At 33.2% G+C, this 23960-nt stretch overlaps 3 protein-coding genes across 4 annotated transcripts; all 3 read right to left on the bottom strand.

Moving 5' to 3' along the window:
• Positions 1–2243: 2243 nt before the first annotated feature.
• Positions 2244–7581, bottom strand: LOC110440459. Of its 2 annotated transcripts, none has more exons than XM_021483560.1 (3): positions 7178–7581; positions 4994–5125; positions 2244–4189 (listed from the first exon to the last, which is right to left on the bottom strand). In XM_021483560.1, exons 2-3 carry the CDS (start codon positions 5064–5066, stop codon positions 2979–2981), a joined length of 1284 nt encoding a protein of 427 aa, XP_021339235.1. In that variant the 5' UTR covers positions 5067–5125; positions 7178–7581; the 3' UTR covers positions 2244–2978. The 2 variants fall into 2 exon arrangements, with proteins under 2 accessions (XP_021339235.1, XP_021339236.1); XM_021483561.1 differs by having other exon boundaries at positions 4994–5122.
• A 3903-nt stretch (positions 7582–11484) lies between these two features.
• LOC110440458 (carbohydrate sulfotransferase 10-like) lies at positions 11485–16558 on the bottom strand. Its single transcript, XM_021483559.1, has 3 exons — positions 16167–16558; positions 13982–14111; positions 11485–13170 (listed from the first exon to the last, which is right to left on the bottom strand). Exons 2-3 carry the CDS (start codon positions 14079–14081, stop codon positions 11960–11962), a joined length of 1311 nt encoding a protein of 436 aa, XP_021339234.1. The 5' UTR covers positions 14082–14111; positions 16167–16558; the 3' UTR covers positions 11485–11959.
• A 3925-nt stretch (positions 16559–20483) lies between these two features.
• Positions 20484–23144, bottom strand: LOC110440534 (carbohydrate sulfotransferase 10-like). The gene is made up of 2 exons (XM_021483670.1): positions 22990–23144; positions 20484–22175 (listed from the first exon to the last, which is right to left on the bottom strand). Exons 1-2 carry the CDS (start codon positions 23060–23062, stop codon positions 20965–20967), a joined length of 1284 nt encoding a protein of 427 aa, XP_021339345.1. The 5' UTR covers positions 23063–23144; the 3' UTR covers positions 20484–20964.
• Positions 23145–23960: the final 816 nt, after the last annotated feature.

Raw genomic sequence — 23960 nt, 5'->3', positions numbered from 1 at the left:
AAAAAAAAAAAAAAAAAAACCTGCTTAATATTTCATATTATACTTTAATCTTTTGTTAGCCTTCTGGTATAGTGAACAGTGCAATAGAGAACAAATATAATCATGATCGTGCTATTTTTTACGAAAGTGATTAAAAATCCTGATATTTCAGTTTACTGCGGTGGAAGCTTTTGTACTGAAGCAACTTTATTGAACAATAGTACTGGTTAAAATCAATTTGTGCATAAAAAAATAAATTCAGGCCTAGATGGCTATCTTACAAAAATCTGCTAGGGTCCCCAATGAAGAGACACTTCGACTTTCAGCATAGCCGACAGTTTTTTCTGCGTTTAATATAAACAGGGGCTTGTCAAACTTGTATTATATATGAATCCTTTCTATCATACCATCAGAAAATAATTTCATTTTTGAAAATAACATATATGCGTTGTTAACATGTAGGCAAGTTTCAGCAAGTAATTGTGTGTCAAAATTTGCTTTTCGATTTATTGATTTTATTAATAAAAACAAATCTGCATTATGATGCAAATTCCTTCAAGAAGAATATTATTCAACCAATTTTTCTGTGACTATTGTTTATTTTGATATGGACTTTTGGTACATTTTAAAATTTTTATAAGGTTTGAAATTATTAGTCAAATTAAAAGATGATATTGACAAATGTTTTCGATGACCATTGATTACCTAATACATGTACTGTTTTGTAAAACTAAAATCATTGTACTAATATACTACCTTACACTTGTTAAGAAGAAGTAAACAGAGAGGATATACGGCACCTCGCATCCTATTTCTATTATACCCAGACCAAAAGATAATTAAATTTGTATTACATTATTTTTGTTATTATGTTTTGTCAATGAGTATATACAAATATTCAATTTCATACATGTACCTATCTTATCATTCTATCCTGATGTAAGAATATCGTATCTCTGTCGCCCACATGGTGTTTATATGGCAACCCGTAGGCTATCTTAAACGTATCGTGGCGGTATGTTTGAATTGTTATTAATGCCCTTGAATACTGATATCATATAACGCTGCAACAAAGTAGATGTTTGCTACTGATATACTTGTATTTAATTGATAGTATATGAATATATTACCTACGTGGTAAATGCATGACGATGTTTTGTATGATACGGGAATGGTGTGTAGGAGGTCGTCTCAAAGCGGTTCACAAATTATTATCAGTGGTTATTGGGCCTTTGCAACAAGTCAATATCTTTCTCAGCACTGTCCAACCACGTACTCAATTACAGCTGAGTAGACTGGAACAAGCGGAGGAAAGTATTTTGTTCAAAGATACAGCACAGTGTCGTGACATGACTTGAACCTGCAACCCTTCGGTCACGAGCCCGGCGTCCTACCATTAAACTACCGTGCCTCCTGTTATTGATATATAATTATATAAACAAAGTTTAACACAGAGCTACATGAATTTTTGCCCGTTTATGGGTTCATTCGGCAACTGAATTTATTGCAACGTCATAGAATACATATTCAGGACGTCACCAAAAGAAAATATACTGTGAAAATTAACGACCTTTATAAACATAAAATATGGGAGCAAAATAATATATTTTGAAAAGCATTAATGCTACTCAGCAGAAATGAAACTTCAGAGATGACAAACAATTAATAAAGTCTTATCCAAAATAGTACTCTTGTTAACGTGTGATAACCAAAAAATGTTACAACAGCTATTTACCATATTTAAGACATTCAAATTTGCAAAAAAACCAACCTTTTTGTCAAAACACTTAAAACACTTTAAAACCATGAAAATTATAGGAAAATAAAATAAATATGTAATTTATTAAGCGCAATAAGAATTATATAAAAGCTTTAAAGTTACAACTTCGGTCTATATTATATATTTCCATTAAAAATGCAATTCCATAATCTAAAGATATTTTTGTTTCATTTAAAAACCAGCATAATGCTTTTGGATTATGTCAAATATAGTAAATGTTAGATTTCCAAAAGTAATGAAGATTGAATTGCCACTGTCTCTTATAATTATAACGCATATTTCCCCACTATGTTTACTATACTAAACGCTATGCAGCAGTTATGCTAATTACTTCCCTGCAAAAGTAAGCATTGTCGTTAAATATTTATAGAAAGAATACGCTAAGTAATATTTTTTTTACATTTAAAGAGTTGACGTTCACATGCACCGTCTTTCATTTTGTTCATTCAATAGATTATCTATTTATTTTTATTTTTACGTCATTTAAACATTTAAACTGCATGGATAATTTCATACATTCAAATTATTTGAAAATGTCTTATGAGTCATTCTGCCTTCCTTTTCGTGAATGGTAATTTCATTTTTAAAAACAAATTTCATACATTTGACACTATGACACTAGTGACTATGAATACAGGTAGTCACGGCAAAGTTTACTAAATGAATAAGCGTTTCAATCAACAACATACAGACCAATATGAATACAATAAAATAGTTAAAAAAAGACAACGACGATATAAGCCCGTTATTAATTAATTAAATCATTCAAGAAACTTTTTCCAAAATTCACTAAATTGTGAAAGGTATTTTTCATATAAAGGAAATTGATACAAATTTGTTAGAGGACCTGGGACAGGTCATTTTCAATAAGGTCCAATTTTCCATCAAATTGGTACTGAAACTGATTTAAACCTCCAATAATTATAACTTTTTGTATTCACTATACTTTGAAATTCTAAGAGGAGTCTGCTGCTTAAGTTGTTAGCCCATTATGGCCGATTCTACCTAACTTCAGGGTATAAAAACACTGACTACAATACTTTCCTATATTCAGCAATGAAGCAGTCTTATTTTGGTACCGTAGATAACCATTTTTGCTAAATTTCAAAAGGATATCTGGTCTGGCCAGATTTTAACCTCGTCTTTTCAAATATCATCAATATAATTAACTATGGTCATTCTATTTATATACAGTCCATTACTTTAGGACGAACATCATTCACGATGGTGGGTTAATATCATAACCAAATAAACGAAAATCCAACATAAACATTTTCTGTATTCTTTTGATAGTTTCTATTCCTACATTTTTGTACGCAGATACCAAGGCATCGCGTCTTTGTAACTTCCTGTCTTTGTTTGACAGTGGACGACCCGCCATTGTGTCCAGTATTAGCTTAACAATGGAGCTCTCTTCAAAATTATTTTCCTTCTCGAAAAAGTCCCAGGGAAAAGTACTTTGTATGTGCAGATAGCCTTGTATCTGAAGGGACTGCCAGAGTTTATATAGATATGCTAGCTGATCTGGACATTTTTCCTTTGGTAATCTCAATGGACGTAGTTCACTTGCTAGTAATCCTCCGAGAGTTTTGTTAATTTCCTCCCTGTGGAACACCTGCTTCAAAGACCTTTTCTTACTATCAGAAACTTGTAATTTGTCCACAATGTATTCTGTGTCGGCTGTTAACGTTTCCACATGCGACACCACTTGATATTTGATATTGCAAGCACTGCACAGCAAATAAACCGGTGCTAAGTGTCGATTAATTTTCCCTCCATTTAAAGCGTTTTTGGTAATGACATCTAGGAAATCGGCAAAAGTTGTATTATAGCCACATACTAAATCGTTTATGATGTATGCATTGCTGGTGTCTTGATTTTCTTCCATTTTCCGTCCTGCTAAGAAGACCTTATCGATAAAACCTGAAAACAGGCGTGTGTACGGGTCGCGTGAAACGATAATATTTAATGACGAGTCGTTTGGGGGTTGACGTGATTCACGGCCACTGACCTTATTGTGAAGTTTGTACCTTGGGATCAAAAATACTTTTTCCGGAGGTTTTTGGTGTTGCAGAATCAGAAACATGATCGTCCAGAATGTACTCCCCGCCTTTGGTACTTTACAGACAGAGAAACCTGCCCGACTAGAACTGTAGTACAGCTGTGAAACTTGTGAAGTGGTAAGTTGGTATCGTTTACGTCCTGATGCACAGCCTCTCTTCAAGGCGTCCATTCTACTTTTCCAGGGCTCAATGGTAAATGCTTCTTTTGATTGTTGCTTTACAGGTATCATATCATTTGATGTTGCTTTGCTTTGTAGCTTTCTATGTTCTTTATTTCTTGATACTGCTTTGCTTTGTGGTTTTACATATTCCACATTTCCTGATTCTGCTTCGCATGGTGTCTTTACATGTTCCACATTACTTGACCCTATTATACAATGCATTAAAATGTGTATAATTAGACTAAAAAGGCTGAAATTAGGGGAAAGTAATTAACAATTTTTATGTTTATACATTATGGAAAAGATAATCATAGAATATATAAATAATCTGGTTTTCTGATTTTGGTTTTGTAAAGTAGTCATTTAAATTTTTTCTGCATATTTTTTTTTTAATTACATATTTAGTAAATCAAGTATGAACTTTGAAAATGTTTTGCATTGAATATTTATAACGATAAAAGATGAACGCTAGAAACACACATAAAATTGCAGCTAGTATTTTAGAAATAGATATGGTATTCAAAAGTAGGACTCATCGGTGATGGTAGGGGCCAAAACGATGGCAGTTCGAATTAGTTTTTACTATTGTTGAAACAGATTGGGACTTGCATAAAACCCTTAATGATTTCAATCTTAAAACATAATGAAATGCGGGTTAATTTCAAATTAACAATGAGTAAAGTGTGTATATTATGGAGCGTGCTACTTTGGAAAAGAGATAAGTGTGGTCACCAAGTTTATGGCAAACCTCCGGGACTAAACCATACTCGAGCAGTAAACCTCCTTGTATTTTGAAAGAGAACCTTACAATCAGACTCTGAATGCAAATGTGTCTGTCTATCAATTCGCCTGATGCGACGCAGACTCTATATTATTCTCTATCAATCCACTCGAATATGGTTGTTGACGTAGATAATTTGATATTTGAATTATTTTAGTAAGCCGTAATTTTACCGCGGGCTTATTGTGTTGTCGTTTAAAACAAACGCGAAATAATAAAACAAACATACCTCTGTAAAAACACAGCACAGTGATTCCAAGTGTTATTGAGTAAGCTAAAAGTATCAGTTGGATAGTTTCCATCTCTGAGTCAATACACCATAGTACATCGTACACAGACCGCTGTCCACCACGGTGCTCTGCTGATATATGTAATTATTATTTCACTGTAGGCTCATTAAAATCACCTTAACATGAACACAAGGTGCCAGCTCAGCACGCAATATTGATAAATAAAGAAGTTTTGAATGGATTATTTATCTGGAACAGTGGAGAAACTACAGCTGAGGTCAGAGGAAATTATCACCGACTCGGCTGTCCGAAAAGGATTATTTTCGAAATTATGTATATAAGACATGAGGTATTATTTGTAATCCGGAAACTATCTTACAAATATGGAATCCCTTTCAAACACCCCAATGAAGGGAGGAGTATATCAGGCATTCTGTCGGTCCCTTCTTTGTATCGCCAACAAAGGAGTATTCACGCCACATACCGATGTAGCCATATTGATATATTTTACTTTGCTTAAGTTCATTGTTTGATGCTTAAATTTCAACAAATTTGTGTTTCCGTTTTTACTTTACGGTATACATTCGAATCTTGATAGTTTTCCATTCAGAATAAAAGGGGACATATTCAATGTCGTCTAGTTTGAAATGAGTCTTGAGCTTTTGAGTTCACCAAGCTATTTCTGAGCCGATTTTTGTTTTCCAAATCAGTTTGTGTTGTTTTTCATTTTTTTCAAACAGCATATGAGTGAATGGTCATAAAGTAATAACAATTCTACTGTAATTACTGTAGTTTTATTCCATCCCAGAAAGTTTTAAAATATAGAACCGTAATGTATATGATAATAGTAAATGAATAGATTTAAATTAATGGCACTATCAAACAAGATCAACATCAAGATGGATATCCGAACACCATGTTTGGCTGTTGTTTATAATCAAAAGAAACCTTATTGAAAACACTAAATAAAAAACACGTAAAAACAAGTTTAATATTAATAATAATGATAAAAAAACATCGTTTTTTCCATTTAGGCAAGTATGCTTCCGGTATGTTATTAATTCCAGTTTGAGCATACATTGGATATAACAATTGGAAAATAATTCGGTCACAAACAGTTTGGCTAAAAATACAAAATACACAGCTCAAAAAGACAACATCAGCAGTTTTAAGTATATGTATTGTAAACATAACAAAAACTGTTTAAATTCTCCCTTAATACACTAAGGCTCTAACTTTTAAGGTGAGGAAAAAACAAATTACACGAAGACGAACGTGGTCGGGCAGGTGACTGTTTGAGAAGCATGCCCCGTTCCTATTGGTGAAAGGCGAATGCGATTTCCACTGCGCCAACCGACCATCCATATCGCTAAGTCATTTTATGAATTAAACATGTCAAAGAAAGAGTTACTCTAAATGATGGCACTATAACGATATAAGCTATAATGTTAATACTGTAAATTTCCACTGTTACCAAAAAGGTGGTCTATGTTGCACAAACTTATGTTGTGAATACTAGTTATCTATGGTGCAAAATTATGAATCGCTATATATCACAAATCAGCAAAACCTACGCACTTTCTAGGTTATTCTTTTTTGATTAAGAAAGAAATAATAAAAACGCTGTAAACAATTTGTTAGGGGGTTGATGTCTGTCATCACCCCAGCCATTGTTTTTAATACAAATGGCAGATTCGTTAAAGCAGAATGATATTAATTAACATGTACCAGATAGATACATGTACTTTAGAAAACGAGTGAAATGATGCGACGTACTCTGGGGTTGTGAAAAAAAATGATATTTGGACGCCAAATTGACGAATTGATGTTTTGTACGAAGAAATTATTAAATAATGCCTAGCTTCATAACACACCCAAATTTGCAAACATGAGATTTAAAAGTAATAAGAATTTCCTGTATTTCACAGCACACATGATTATAAGCAATAAATGTTTAAACATTGAATAAACATATAACACATTTTTGACGTAAATGCACTGTGTTGAAATAAAAAAAAAAATGTATGATTTGTGATAGTTTGTGTACATGTAGCATGCTAAAGGTCATAAAACGTACACTTATTAATATTATAAATGATTGTAAATCAAAATATTATGGTGAATAACATTTACAACAAATATGGAGGAACATGTCAATTAAGACAAATATTAAAAAGACTCACCTGTGAAATAGTAGAGAAGACAGTCTTTAGTTTTGGGTTACTGTTATTCCATCCTTACGAGATTTGAAGGTCGGAGGAAACTACAAAGAGGTCGAATGGAATTTTGGCAATAGGTGAGGTTCTCATTTGCTTTATTTGTATGCGCATGCTCATAGGCAAGCGTGATTTAACGACATAAATTCAAGTGGCTAAATAGGGTTGATTTGTTAACGCCACTTTCGTTTGATTTTACCCTTACTTATTGCATGGACTCGCCTTAACATAAATACGTACAATAGGTTATTGATCAGTGTCATAACTCGCTTCAGGTGGCCAAAGTAGTTCGAATCATTTCGTAGATATACAATTGGATTACTTACCAAAATGCCTTCGAGACATGTTCTCGAAGTGAAACTATGAATGGACCGTGAATCACTATAAAATGTGAAATTAACTTGTACATGTTGTAACATTTCTTGTTTCGTACTTGAAAATAAACATTTGATAATAAATAAAGGTTTCATATATCAACATGTAAACATTAAAAATGAGCGTTTCTGGTATTTGACGTATTATCTATACCATATCTGTTGCTCGCCTGCCATTTCATATCGTACAGGTGTTTGTAGTTTTCATGATTTTTTGTGTTCTTCGTGATCATATTTATATTTTTCATTATATTATTTGTTCTTCAATCTTATTGAAAATAGTTAAATAACAGTGAGCACATTCTAACGAATATTGCTTATACGTATATATATATAGCTTCATCGCGCAACTAAATGCTGTTATGACGTCAATGATAAACAGTACACATGTATAAGACGTCATCAATTTATGATGTTTACAAGGAAACTCATATCCATGATAAAAATGCGCTCCAATAAAAACGGGAGAAGAGAAAATAATCAAATGTGAGATGAATAATGGCTTTTGCGCCATGGAAAATATCATAAATTACCGTTATATACTGTAGAACTCAATAAAGCAACAGAAATGTAATTAAAAAGATGTTAGCAAGAGTTGTTAGCAACGGGAATACATAAACTGTTTCACTTATTTCTGCTGATTCTGTAATTCATAAAGTTGGATCTCATATTGAATACCACATCCGATAGTCAAATAAACATACATTACAAGAGTTATTCCTTTTAATTTGAGTTTGATATCAATTATCAAAAATTGACAATCAAACTTTTTTTTCCTACCAAAAGGATAGTATTTTCTTCGTAAAATTCCAAGTAAATCAAATAAATATTCATTAGATAATCCAGGTGGGATAAAATGCAATATATAGAGAAATGTACTGTCTTTAAGCTGTTTTTTTATCCTCACAAAATATTCTAGACAATTGATACCCTGATTCCAATTATTTTTTATAATATTTCTTTGTAACATTTGTGTAGCCTTATTGTTAAATGTGTACAAATATCTTGATAGATTACTTATATTATGCGATTGTTTGGCAAAAAATGTCATATCGATTATTAGCTCACCTGGCCAGAAGGGCCAAGTGAGCTTATGCCGTTGTGCGGCGTCCGTCGTCCGTCCGTCCGTCTGTCGTCCGGCGTCAATATTTTACTTTAAACAACTTCTTCTTAATACCAAGAGGCCTAGGGTGATGATATTTGGCCAGAAGCAAACTGGGATGAAGGACTACCAAGTTTGTTCAAATAAATGCCCATGACTTATATTCAAGGTCACAGGGGTCAAATATGTTTAAAACCTTTAAACAACTTCTTCTGAATAACTAAGAGGCCTAGGATAATGATATTTGACCATTAACATGATAGGAAGAAGGACTACCAATTTTGTTAAAATGAATGACCTTGACACTTATTCAAGGTCACAGGTGTCAAATATGTTTAAAACCTTTAAACAACCTCTTCTGAATACCCGAAAGGCCTAGGGTGATGATAGTTGGCCAGTCACATTCTGGGATAAAGGGCTACCAATTTTGTTCAAATAAATGACCTTGACTTATTTTCAAGGTCACAGGGGTCAAATATGTTAAAATATTTAAACAATTTCTTCTGAATAACCAAAAGGCAAAGGGTGATGATATTTGGCCATTAACATGCTGGTATGAAGGGCTAACAAGTTTGTTCAAATGAATGACCTTCGCCCATACTCAAGGTTACAGTGGTCAATAAATGTTTACATCTTTAAATGATTTGTTCTGTATAACCAAAAGGTCCAGGGTAATGATATTTTGCTAGAATCATGCTGGGTTTGAAGACTATAAACTCTGTTCATCCTAATGTCCTTGTTCGACATTCAAGGTCACAGGCTTCATATGTTTAAATCTTTTAATACGTTTTTATGAATCAAACACTGCTATTCTGCCTGTAGTTTATTTTAGTCCACTTTTAAGATTACAAGTGTGAGATTAAAACCAGGTGAGCAATTCAGGCCCATTGGGCCTCTTGTTATCTGACAACTCTTACAGGCTATTAATTTGAAGCGTATGGTAGCTGTATGTTGAAAAATTGCCCTAAGGTGATTATATATATAATGCAATACGATGTAGACGTTTACGTTGCTAATGATATCCTCCTTGTAAATTGAGTAGATCAATTGCGTACGCTTTAATGGTTCATTTGTTTTGTAGAGTGAATGATACATGTGATATGCTTTCTATTTTAAGGGAATGTTGTGTACTCCGACGAGATATATAGAACGCTAGTATATGTTTACCTAAAGAGAATCAAGTTCTTGTGAGGTTTATGGAGTTTATAAACATCAATGCGTATTGACAGGAATTCAATAAACTGCAAAGCATTTCATATGAAATATCATTTTCTCCACACCCATTGAGGTTTTTACCCCATACACATCAACAGAACAGAATCTTTTATAATTTACATTCAGAGCAAATTTGAAATATTTTTTTATAATCCCTGAAAGTTCATGCCTCGACGTCACACATATGATAGCTGTTTCGTATTGATTACAACATTATACTTACATTCTTGATGTTTGTTCTGTACATAAATCTACCAACTGAAAACAACTACCATTAGACCATGATTACACTATGAATACAACGATTATCGTGCAACCGGTCAGCTGATTTCACACACAATGACATATCATATTACTTCGCAGAGTACAGTTTCTGAGAAGAGTTATCTCCCCTTCTCCGAGAAATTACAAAAATCACAAATAGCGACCATAATACAATCAATATTATTCCTTTTGATATATTTTTTTTTTTATAACATTGTCATATTAAATACTGACTTTCGAACCGCAAACGGTTCCTCGTGGTCACGAACTTTCTAACACCCAAACGTCAGGGTTGGTAATCCCCGTGACATCAGGTTGCACATAAAACCCAGAGAACTTTGTTATGGCACAGGGCACTTCATCCATGAATTTATCATCATTTACATCTGCAGGTGTTTTGGCAAACCGCATATTCAACAGTTGTACATTTAACTTCAAATGAGCTCTAGATGCCTACTGCCGATGGGTGTCCTGTATGGTTACTATGGTGACCGATGATTTGAAATAGTGAGGACATAAACTTTCTGAAATAGACGTTATAATATGCGGTGTTTAATGCAACAAAAAAACCTATAAGATCAACTTTAAAAAATGAAAGGAATATCAAGTGTTGATTATTATTAGATTACAAATATATATTTTTCAACAAAATTCGCTGATCGGCGGAAATTGAATATTTGAATTTTGTGTGTAGGCTTGAGTTCGGGCTGTTCCTTTTTTATGGTTTTCTGTCCGATACTAATAAAAAAAATAATGAATTTACTAAAATGTTTATAACGTTTTTTGATTGCAGTTCATCGTAACGTTAATATATGAATTGAATTAACGCGCTCCACAGGAAATGTAGATTAGCTACTGCTATTCATTGCCGCAATGTATATTGGAAAAAATCCATTTAATCCCTACATAAAAACTGTAGCACATCAATACATATTTATTCAATCTGAAACATCCTAAAAAGACAGTAAATGATCTAAACAATTATGGGAGTATATATATATATATATCTATATAAATAAAATCTAATACAGAGTACTTCGTCAATTCATAGGTTCAAAAGTTTGTTTTTATTATTCTAACTTCATACATGTACACTGTAATTAAAGTACATTAATGAGCAATAATGAATTATATTAAAAATTGAGGAGGAAGTGATTTTGTTAAAATATGCGAGTACAGTTGTTGTTTTATGTGCCATGCATTACTACTTTAAGATACCATTCGATACTGTAGAAATGAAATTCTCAATAGAAATGCATTTGAAAAACTGAGATGAAAATAATATCAACTAGAAAAAACAAAGGTATCAAATGTTACATATATAAGTTTATTCTGTTGCTAAGAAAAAAAATGATCGTCAAAATCAGTAATTTAACATTTTTTTTATAAAGTGGAGTTAAATAATGAATACTAGTATGTTACACAGGTATTGCTAGCTGAAGGTTAGCACTATGACAGTGTAACATCAAAAAAAGCTATTATTACAAAGTGTAAAATTTGACCTGATATACACTTAGATAGCGTCATTTAAAATAGGAACAATGATGTCAATTTTAATATACTTTTATTTTGTTATTGAATACCAAAACCAGTGTTTCCAGTATGTTGATGTGCCTGCTGTCAGAATAAGAACGTAATAAGTAATATTTTCAAAGAATAACAAACAACCTGGACGAGATTTAAACCCCATCTTTTCATATCTTTTTAGTATAATTAGCTACATGTATAAAATAGACTGCCAAACAACCAATCGGAGAGCAAGATCTATGTAAATACACTGAGTGCAAACACCATTCACGTTGGTGGGTTAATATCATAACCAAATAAACGAAAATCCATCATAAACATTTTTTGTATTCTTTTGATAGTTTCTTTTCCTACATTTTTGTACGCAGATACCAAGGCATCACGTCTTTGTAACTTCCTGTCTTTGTTTGACAGTGGACGCCTCGCCATTGTGTCCAGTATTAGCTTAACAATGGAGCTCTCTTCAAAATTATTTTCGTTCTCGAAAAAGTCCCAGGGAAAAGTACTTTGTATGTGCAGATAGCCTTGTATCTGAAGGGACTGCCAGAGTTTATATAGATATGCTAGTTGATCTGGACAAATTTCCTTTGGTAATCTCAATGGACGTACTTCACTTGCTAGTAATCCTCTGAGAGTTTTGTTAATTTCCTCCCTGTGGAACATTTGCTTCAAAGACCTTTTCTCACTATCGGAAACTTGTAATTTGTCCACAATGTATTCTGTGTCGGCTGTTAACGTTTCCGCATGCGACACTGCTTGATATTTGATATTGCAAGCACTGCACAGCAAATAAACCGGTGCCAAGTGCTGATTAATTTTCCCTCCATTTAAAGCGTTTTTGGTGATGACATCTAGGAAATCAGCAAAAGTTGTATTATAGCCACATACTAAATCGTTTATGATATATGCATTGCTGGTGTCTTGATTTTCTTCCAATTTCCGTCCTGCTAAGAAGACCTTATCGATAAAACCTGAAAAAAGGCGTGTGTAAGGGTCGCGTGAAACGATTATATTTAATGACGAGTCGTTTGGGGGTTGACGTGATTCACGGCCTTTGGCCTTATTGTGAAGTTTGTTCCTTGGTATCAAAAATACTTTTTCCGGTGGTTTTTGCTGTTGCAGAATCAGAAACATGATCGTCCAGAATGTACTCCCCGCCTTTGGTACTTTACAGACAGAGAAACCTGCCCGACTAGAACTGTAGTACAGCTGTGAAACTTGTGAAGTGGTAAGTTGGTATTGTTTACGTCCTGATGCACAGCCCCTCTTCAAGGCGTCCATTCTACTTTTCCAGGGCTCAATGGTGAATGCTTCTTTTGATGGTTGCTTTACAGGTATCATATCATTTGATGTTGCTTTGCTTTGTAGCTTTCTATGTTCTTTATTTCTTGATACTGCTTCGCTTTGTGGTTTTACATATTCCACATTTCCTGATGCTGCTTCGCATGGTGTCTTTACATGTTCCACATTACTTGACCCTATTATACAATGTATTAAAATGAGTATAATTAGTCTGAAAAGGATGAAATTAGGGAAAAGTAATTAACAATTTGTGTGTTCATACATTATGGAAAAGATAATCCATAGAATATATAAATAATCTGGTTTTCTGACTTTGGTTTTGTAAAGTAGAAATTTAAAATTTTTCTACATATTTTTTTTTAATTACATATTTGGTAAATCAAGTATGAGCTTTGAAAATATTTTGCATTGAATATTTATAAAGATAAAAGATGAACGTTAGAAACACATATAATTGCAGCTATGTATTTTAGAAATAAATATGGTGTTCAAAAGTAGAACTCATCGCGATCGGTGATGGTAGGGGCCAAAACGATGGCAGTTCGAATTAGTTTTTAATATTGTTGAAACAGATTGGGACTTGCATAAAACCCGGAATGATATCAATCTTAAAACAAATAATGAAATGCGGGTTAATTTCAAATTAACAATGAGTAAAGTGTGTATATTATGGAGCGTGCTACTTTGGAAAAGAGATAAGTGTGGTCACCAAGTTTATGGCAAACCTCCGGGACTAAACCATACTCGAGCAGTAAACCTCCTTGTATTTTGAAAGAAAACCTTACAATCAGACTCTGAATGCAAATGTGTCTGTCTATCAATTCGCCTGATGCGACGCAGACTCTATATTATTCTCTATCAATCCACTCGAATATGGTTGTTGGCGTAGATAATTTGATATTTGAATTATTTTAGTAAGCCGTAATTTTACCGCAGGCTAATTGTGTTGTCGTTTAAAACAAACGCGAAATAATAAAACAAACATACCTCTGTAAAAACACAGCACAGTGATTCCAAGTGTTATTGAGTAAGCTAAAAGTATCAGTTGGATAAGTTTCCATCTATGAGTCAATACACCATAGTACATCGTACACAGACCGCTGTCCACCACGGTGCTCTGCTGATATATGTAATTATTATTTCACTGTAGGCTCATTAAAATCACCTTAACATGAACACAAGGTGCCAGCTCATCACGCAATATTGATACATAAAGAAGTTTTGAATGGATTGTTTATCTGGAACAGTGGAGAAACTACAGCTGAGGTCAGAGGAAATTACCACCGACTCGGCTGTCCGAAAAGGATTATTTTCGAAATTATGTATATAAGACATGAGGTATTATTTGTAATCCGGAAACTATCTTACAAATATGGAATCCCTTTCAAACACCTCAATGAAGGGAGGAGTACATCAGGCATTCTGTCGGTCCCTTCTTTGTATCGCCAACAAAGGAATATTCACGCCACATAGCGATATAGCCATATTGATATATTTTACTTTGCTTAAGTTGATTGTTTGATGCTTAAATTTCAACAAATTTGTGTTTCCGTTTTTACTTTACGGTATACATTCGAATCTTGATAGTTTTCCATTCAGAATAAAAGGGGACATATTCAATGTCGTCTAGTTTGAAATGAGTCTTGAGCTTTTGAGTTCACCAAGCTATTTCTGAGCCGATTTTTGTTTTCCAAATCAGTTTGTTTGTTTTTCATTTTTTTCAAACAGCATATGAGTGAATGTTCATAAAGTAATAACAATTCTACTGTAATTACTGTAGTTTTTTTCCATCCCAGAAAGTTTTAAAATATAAAACCGTAATGTATATGATAATAGTAAATGAATAGATTTAAATTAATGGCACTATCAAACAAGATCAACATCAAGATGGATATCCGAACACCATGTTTGGCTGTTGTTTATAATCAAAAGAAACCTTATTGAAAACACTAAATAAAAAACACGTAAAAACAAGTTTAATATTAATAATAATGATAAAAAAACATCGTTTTTTCCATTTAGGCAAGTATGCTTCCGGTATGTTATTAATTCCAGTTTGAGCATACATTGGATATAACAATTGGAAAATAATTCGGTCACAAACAGTTTGGCTAAAAATACAAAATACACAGCTCAAAAAGACAACATCAGCAGTTTTAAGTATATGTATTGTAAACATAACAAAAACTGTTTAAATTCTCCCTTAATACACTAAGGCTCGAACTTTTAAGGTGAGGAAAAAACAAATTACACGAAGACGAACGTGGTCGGGCAGGTGACTGTTTGAGAAGCATGCCCCGTTCCTATTGGTGAAAGGCGAATGCGATTTCCACTGCGCAAACCGACCATCCATATTGCTAAGTCATTTTATGAATTAAACATGTCAAAGAAAGAGTTACTCTAAATGATGGCACTATAACGATATAAGCTATAATGTTAATACTGTAAATTTCCACTGTTACCAAAAAGATGGTCTATGATGCACAAACTTATGTTGTGAATACTAGTTATCTATCGTGCAAAATTATGAATCGGTATATATCACAAATCAGCAAAACCTACGCTCTTTCTAGGTTATTCTTTTTTAATCAAGAAATAAATAAATAATAAAAACGCTGTAAACAATTTGTTAGGGGGTTGATGTCTGTCATCACCCCAGCCATTGTTTTTAATATAAATGGCAGATTCGTTAAAGCAGAATGATATTAATTAACATGTACCAGATAGATACATGTACTTTAGAAAACGAGTGAAATGAATCGACGTACTCTGGGGTTGTGAAAAAAAATGATATTCTGACGCCAAATTGACGAATTGACGTTTTGTATAAAGAACTTATTAAATAATGCCTAGCTACATAACACACCAGAATTTTCAAACATGAGATTTAAAAGTAATAAGAATTTCCTGTATTTCACAGCACACATGATTATAAGCAATAAATGTTTAAACATTGAATAAACATATAACACATTTTTGACGTAAATGCACTGTGTTGAAATAAAAAAAATGTATGATTTGTGATAGTTTGTATACATGTAGCATGCTAAAGGTCATAAAACGTACACTTATTAATATTATAAATGATTGTAAATCAAAATATTATGGTGAATAACATTTACAACAAATACCGAGGAACATGTCAATTAAGACAAATATTAAAAAGACTCACCTGTGAAATAGTAGAGAAGACATTCTTTAGTTTTGGGTTACTGTTATTCCATCCTTACGAGATTTGAAGGTCGGAGGAAACTACAAAGAGGTCGAATGGACTTTTGGCAATAGGTGAGGTTCTCATTTGCTTTATTTGTATGCGCATGCTCATAGGCAAGCGTGATTTAACGACATAAATTCAAGTGGCTAAATAGGGTTGATTTGTTCACGCCACTTTCGTTTGATTTTACCCTTACTTATTGCATGGACTCACCTTAACATAAATACTTACAATAGGTTATTGATCAGTGTCATAACTCGCTTCAGGCGGCCAAAGTAGTTCGAATCATTTCGTAGATATACAATTGGATTACTTACCAAAATGCCTTCGAGACATGTTCTCGAAGTGAAACTATGAATGGACCGTGAATGACTATAAAATGTGAAATTAACTTGTACATGTTGTAACATTTCTTGTTTCGTACTTGAAAATAAACATTTGATAATAAATAAAGGTTTCATAAATCAACATGTAAACATTAAAAACGAGCGTTTCTGGTATTTGACGTATTGTCTATACCATATCTGTTGCTCGCCTGCCATTTCATATCGTACAGGTGTTTGTAGTTTTCATGATTTTTTGTGTTCTTCGTGATCATATTATTTATATTTTTCATTATATTATTTGTTCTTCAATCTTATTGAAAATAGTTAAATAACAGTGAGCACATTCTTACGAATATTGCTTTATATCCACTTCGTGTTTGTTGCTAGATATATTATATATAGTGGATTTTTTTTTCTTAACAAGATATTTATTTTTAACATACGTATATATATAGCTTCATCGCGCAACTAAATGCTGTTATGACGTCAATGATAAACAGTACACATGTATAAGACGTCATCAGTTTATGATGTTTACAAGGAAACTCATATCCATGATAAAAATGCGCTCCAATAAAAACGGGAGAAGAGAAAATAATCAAATGTGAGATGAATTATGGCTTTTGCGCCATGGAAAATATAATAAATTACGGTTATATACTGTAGAACTCAATAAAGCAACAGAAATGGAATTAAAAAGATGTTAGCAACAGTTGTGAGCAACGGGAATAAATAAACTATGTTTCACTTATTTCTGCTGATTCTGTAATTCATAAAGTTGGATCTCGTATTGAATACCACATCCGGTAGTCAAATACTTTTAATTTTGGGTTTGATATCAATTATCAAAAGTTGGCAATCAAACCTTTTTTCCTACCAAAAAAGATAGTATTTTCTTCGTAAAATTCCAAGAAAATAAAATTAGATAATCCAGGGGGGATAAAATTCAATATATAGAGATAAATGTACTGTCTTTAAGCTGTTTTTGTTATCCTCACAAAATATTCTAGACAATTGATACCCCGATTCCAATTCTTTTTTATAATATTTCTTTGTAACATTTGTGTAGCCTTATTGTTAAAATGTGTACAAATATCTTGATAGATTACTTATATTATGCGATTGTTTCACAAAAAAATGTCATATCGATTATTAGCTCACCTGGCCAGAAGGGCCAAGTGAGCTTATGCCGTTGTGCGGCGTCAATATTTTACTTTAAACAACTTCTTCTTTATAACCAAGAGGCCTAGGGTGATGATATTTGGCCAGAAGCAAATAGGAATGAAGGGCTACCAAGTTTGTTCAAATAGATTACCTTGAACTAAATTCACGGTCACAGGGGTCAAATATGTACAAAACATTTAAACAACTTCTTCTGAATAACCAAGAGGCCTAGGGTGATGATATTTGGCCAAGAAAATGCTGGGATGAAGGACTACCAAGTTTGTTCAAATGAATGCCCATGACTTAAATTCAAGGTCACAGGTGTCAAATATGTTTAAAACCTTTAAACAACCTCTTCTGAATACCCGAGAGGCCTAGGGTGATGATAGTTTGCCATTAACATGCTAGGATGAAGAAATACCAAGTTTGTTCAAATAAATGACCTTCACAAATATTCAAGGTCACAGGGGTCAAATATGTTCAAAAACCTTTAAATGACTTCTTCTTAATAAGCAAAAGGCAAACGGTGATGACATTTGGCCATTAACATGCTGGTATGAAGTGCTACCAAGTTTGTTCAAATGAATGACCTTCGCCAATACTCAAGGTTACAGTGGTCAATATATGTTTACATCTTTAAATGATTTGTTCTGTACCAAAAGGTCCAGGGTAATGATATTTTGCTAGAAGCATGCTGGGTTTGAAGACTATAAATTCTGTTCACCCTAATGTCTTTGTTAGACATTCAAGGTCACAGGCTTCATATGTGTAAATCTTTTAATAAGTTTTATGAATCAAACACTGCTATTCTGACTGTAATTTATTTTAGTCCACTTTTAAGATTACAAGTGTGAGATTAAAACCAGGCGAGCAATTCAGGCCCATTGGGCCTCTTGTTATCTGACAACTCTTACAGGCTATTAATTTGAAGCGTATGGTAGCTGTATGTTGAAAAAATTGCCCTTAGGTGATTATATATATAATGCAATACGATGTGGATGTTTACGTTGCTAATGATATCCTCCTTGTAAATTGAGTAGATCAATTGCGTACGCTTTAATGGTTCATTTGTTTTGTAGAGTGTATGTTATATATGATATGCTTTATATTTTAAGGGAATGGTGTGTGCTCCGATGAGATATATAGCATGCTAATATATTTGTTCCTAAAGAGAATCAAGTTCTTGTGAGATTTATGGAGTTTATAAACATCAATGCGTATTGACAGGAATTCAATAAACTGCAAAGCAGTTCATATGAAATATCATTTTCTCCACACCCATTGAGGTTTTTACCCCATACACATCAACAGAACAGAATCTTTTATAATTTACATTCAGAGCAAATTTGAAATATTTTTTTATAATCCCTGAAAGTTCATGCCTCGACGTCACACATATGATAGCTGTTTCGTATTGATTACAACATTATACTTACATTCTTGATGTTTGTTCTGTACATAAATCTACCAACTGAAAACAACTACCATTAGACCATGATTACACTATGAATACAACGATTATCGTGCAACCGGTCAGCTGATTTCACACGCAATGACATATCATATTACTTCGCAGAGTACAGTTTCTGAGAAGAGTTATCTCCCCTTCTCCGAGCAATTACAAAAATCACAAATAGCGACCATAATACAATCAATATTATTCATTTTGATCATTTTTTTTATAACATTGTCATATTAGAAACTGACTTTCGAACCGCAAACGGTTCCTCGTGGTAACGAACTTTCTAACACCCAAACGTCCGGGTTGGTAATCCCCGTGACATCAAGTTGCACATAAAACCCAGAGAACTTTGTTATGGCACAGGGCACTTCATCCATGAATTTATCATCATTTACATCTGCAGGTGTTTTGGCAAACCGCATATTCAACAGTTGTACATTTAACTTCAAATGAGCTCTAGATGCCTACTGCCGATGGGTGTCCTGTATGGTTACTATGGTGACCGATGATTTGAAATAGTGAGGACGTAAACTTTTTGAAATAGACGTTATAATATGCGGTGTTTAATGCAACAAAAAAACTATAAGATCAACTTTAAAAAATGACAGGAATATCAAGTGTTGATTATTATTAGATTACAAATATATATTTTTCAACAAAATTCGCTGATCGGCGGAAATTGAATATTTGAATTTTGTGTTTAGGCTTGAGTTCAGGCTGTTCCTTTTTTTATGGTTTTCTGTCCGATACTAATAAAAAAAATAATGAATTTACTAAAATGGTTATAACGTTTTTTGATTGTAGTTCATCTTAACGTTAATATATGAATTGAATTAACGCGCTCCACAGGAAATGTAGATTAGCTACTGCTATTCATTGCCGCAATGTATATGGGAAAAAAATCCATTTAATCCCTACATAAAAACTGTAGCACATCAATACATATTTATTCAATCTGAAACATCCTAAAAAGACAGTAAATGATCTAAACAATTATGGGAGTATATATATATATATCTATATAAATAAAATCTAATACAGAGTACTTCGTCAATTCATAGGATCAAAAGTTTGTTTTTATTATTCTAACTTCATACATGTACACTGTAATTAAAGTACATTAATGAGCAATAATGAATTATATTAAAAATTGAGGAGGAAGTGATTTTATTAAAATATGCGATTACAGTTGTTGTTTTATGTGCCATGCATTACTACTTTAAGATACCATTCGATACTGTAGAAATGAAATTCTCAATAGAAATGCATTTGAAAAACTGAGATGAAAATAATATCAACTAGAAAAAACAAAGGTATCAAATGTTACATATATAAGTTTATTCTGTTACTAAGAAAAAAAATGATCGTCAAAATCAGTATTTTAACAATTCTTTTATAAAGTGGAGTTAAATAATGAATACTAGTATGTTACACAGGTATTGCTAGCTGAAGGTTAGCACTATGACAGTGTAACATCAAAAAAAGCTATTATTACAAAGTGTAAAATTTGACCGGATATACACTTAGATAGCATCATTTAAAATAGGAACAATGATGTCAATTTTAATATACTTTTATTTTGTTATTGAATACCAAAACCAGTGTTTCCAGTATGTTGATGTGCCTGCTGTCAGAATAAGAACGTAATAAGTAATATTTTCAAAGAATAACAAACAACCTGGACGAGATTTAAACCCCATCTTTTCATATCTTTTTAGTATAATTAGCTACATGTATAAAATAGACTGCCAAACAACCAATCGGAGAGCAAGATCTATGTAAATACACTGAGTGCAAACACCATTCACGTTGGTGGGTTAATATCATAACCAAATAAACGAAAATCCATCATAAACATTTTCTGGATTCTTTTGATAGTTTCTTTTCCTACATTTTTGTACGCAGATACCAAGGCATCACGTCTTTGTAACTTCCTGTCTTTGTTTGACAGTGGACGCCTCGCCATTGTGTCCAGTATTAGCTTAACAATGGAGCTCTCTTCAAAATTATTTTCGTTCTCGAAAAAGTCCCAGGGAAAAGTACTTTGTATGTGCAGATAGCCTTGTATCTGAAGGGACTGCCAGAGTTTATATAGATATGCTAGTTGATCTGGACAAATTTCCTTTGGTAATCTCAATGGACGTACTTCACTTGCTAGTAATCCTCTGAGAGTTTTGTTAATTTCCTCCCTGTGGAACATTTGCTTCAAAGACCTTTTCTCACTATCGGAAACTTGTAATTTGTCCACAATGTATTCTGTGTCGGCTGTTAACGTTTCCGCATGCGACACTGCTTGATATTTGATATTGCAAGCACTGCACAGCAAATAAACCGGTGCCAAGTGCTGATTAATTTTCCCTCCATTTAAAGCGTTTTTGGTGATGACATCTAGGAAATCAGCAAAAGTTGTATTATAGCCACATACTAAATCGTTTATGATATATGCATTGCTGGTGTCTTGATTTTCTTCCAATTTCCGTCCTGCTAAGAAGACCTTATCGATAAAACCTGAAAAAAGGCGTGTGTAAGGGTCGCGTGAAACGATTATATTTAATGACGAGTCGTTTGGGGGTTGACGTGATTCACGGCCTTTGGCCTTATTGTGAAGTTTGTTCCTTGGTATCAAAAATACTTTTTCCGGAGGTTTTTGGTGTTGCAGAATCAGAAACATGATCGTCCAAAATGTACTCCCCGCCTTTGGTACTTTACAGACAGAGAAACCTGCCCGACTAGAACTGTAGTACAGCTGTGAAACTTGTGAAGTGGTAAGTTGGTATTGTTTACGTCCTGATGCACAGCCCCTCTTCAAGGCGTCCATTCTGCTTTTCCAGGGCTCAATGGTGAATGCTTCTTTTGATTGTTGCTTTACAGGTATCATATCATTTGATGTTGCTTTGCTTTGTAGCTTTCTATGTTCTTTATTTCTTGATACTGCTTCGCTTTGTGGTTTTACATATTCCACATTTCCTGATGCTGCTTCGCATGGTGTCTTTACATGTTCCACATGACTTGACCCTATTATACAATGTATTAAAATGAGTATAATTTGACTGAAAAGGCTGAAATTAGGGAAAAGTAATTAACAATTTGTGTGTTCATACATTATGGAAAAGATAATCCATAGAATATATAAATAATCTGGTTTTCTGACTTTCGTATTGTAAAGTAGAAATTTAAAAAATTTCTACATTTTCTTTTTTTTTAATTACATATTTGGTAAATCAAGTATGAACTTTGAAAATATTTTGCATTGAATATTTATAAAGATAAAAGATGAACGTTAGAAACACACATATAATTGCAGCTATGTATTTTAGAAATAAATATGGTGTTCAAAAGTAGGACTCATCGCGATCGGTGATGGTCGGGGCCAAAACGATGGCAGTTCGAATTAGTTTTTAATATTGTTGAAACAGATTGGGACTTGCATAAAACCCTTAATGATATCAATCTTAAAACATAATGAAATGCGGGTTAATTTCAAATTAGCAATGATTAAAGTGTGTATATTATGGCGCGTGCTACTTTGGAAAAGAGATAAGTGTGGTCACCAAGTTTATGGCAAACCTCCGGGACTAAACCATACTCGAGCAGTAAACCTCCTTGTATTTTGAAAGAGAACCTTACAATCAGACTCTGAATGCAAATTTGTCTGTCTATCAATTCGCCTGATGCGACGCAGACTCTATATTATTCTCTATCAATCCACTCGAATATGGTTGTTGACGTAGATAATTTGATATTTGAATTATTTTAGTAAGCCGTAATTTTACCGCGGGCTTATTGTGTTGTCGTTTAAAACAAACGCGAAATAATAAAACAAACATACCTCTGTAAAAACACAGCACAGTGATTCCAAGTGTTATTGAGTAAGCTAAAAGTATCAGTTGGATAGTTTCCATCTCTGAGTCAATACACCATAGTACATCGTACACAGACCGCTGTCCACCACGGTGCTCTGCTGATATATGTAATTATTATTTCACTGTAGGCTTATTAAAATCACCTTAACATGAACACAAGGTGCCAGCTCAACACGCTATGTTGATAAATATACAAGTTTTGAATGGATTATTTATCTGGAACAGTGGAGAAACAACAGCTGACATCAGAGGAAATTATCACCGACTCGGCTGTCCGAAAAGGATTATTTTCGAAATTATGTATGTAAGACATGAGGTATTATTTGTAATCCGGAAACTATCTTACAAATATGGAATCCCTTTCAAACACCCCCATGAAGGGAGGAGTACATCAGGCATTCTGTCAGTCCCTTCTTTGTATCACCAACAAAGGAGTATTCACGCCACATACCGATGTAGCCATATTGATATATTTTACTTTGCTTAAGTTCATTGTTTGATGCTTAAATTTCAACAAATTTGTGTTTCCGTTTATACTTTACGGTATACATTCGAATCTTGATAGTTTTCCATTCAGAATACAAGGGGACATATTCAATGTCGTCTAGTTAAAAATGAGTCTTGTGCTTTTGAGTTCACCAAGCTATTTCTGAGCCGATTTTTGTTTTCCAAATCAGTTTGTTTGTTTTTCATTTTTTTCAAACACCATATGAGTGAATGTTCATAAAGTAATAACAATTCTACTGTAATTACTGTAGTTTTATTCCATCCCAGAAAGTTTTAAAATATAGAACCGTAATGTATATGATAATAGTAAATGAATAGATTTAAATTAATGGCACTATCAAAGAAGATCAACATCAAGATGGATATCCGAACACCATGTTTGGCTGTTGTTTATAATCAAAAGAAACCTTATTGAAAACACTAAATAAAA

The sequence above is a fragment of the Mizuhopecten yessoensis genome, unplaced genomic scaffold (assembly GCF_002113885.1).
Source record: "Mizuhopecten yessoensis strain PY_sf001 unplaced genomic scaffold, ASM211388v2 scaffold11183, whole genome shotgun sequence".
Taxonomy (NCBI): domain Eukaryota; kingdom Metazoa; phylum Mollusca; class Bivalvia; order Pectinida; family Pectinidae; genus Mizuhopecten; species Mizuhopecten yessoensis.
Note: the sequence above shows the minus strand (reverse complement) of the source record. Positions and strands in the feature narration are given on the sequence as shown.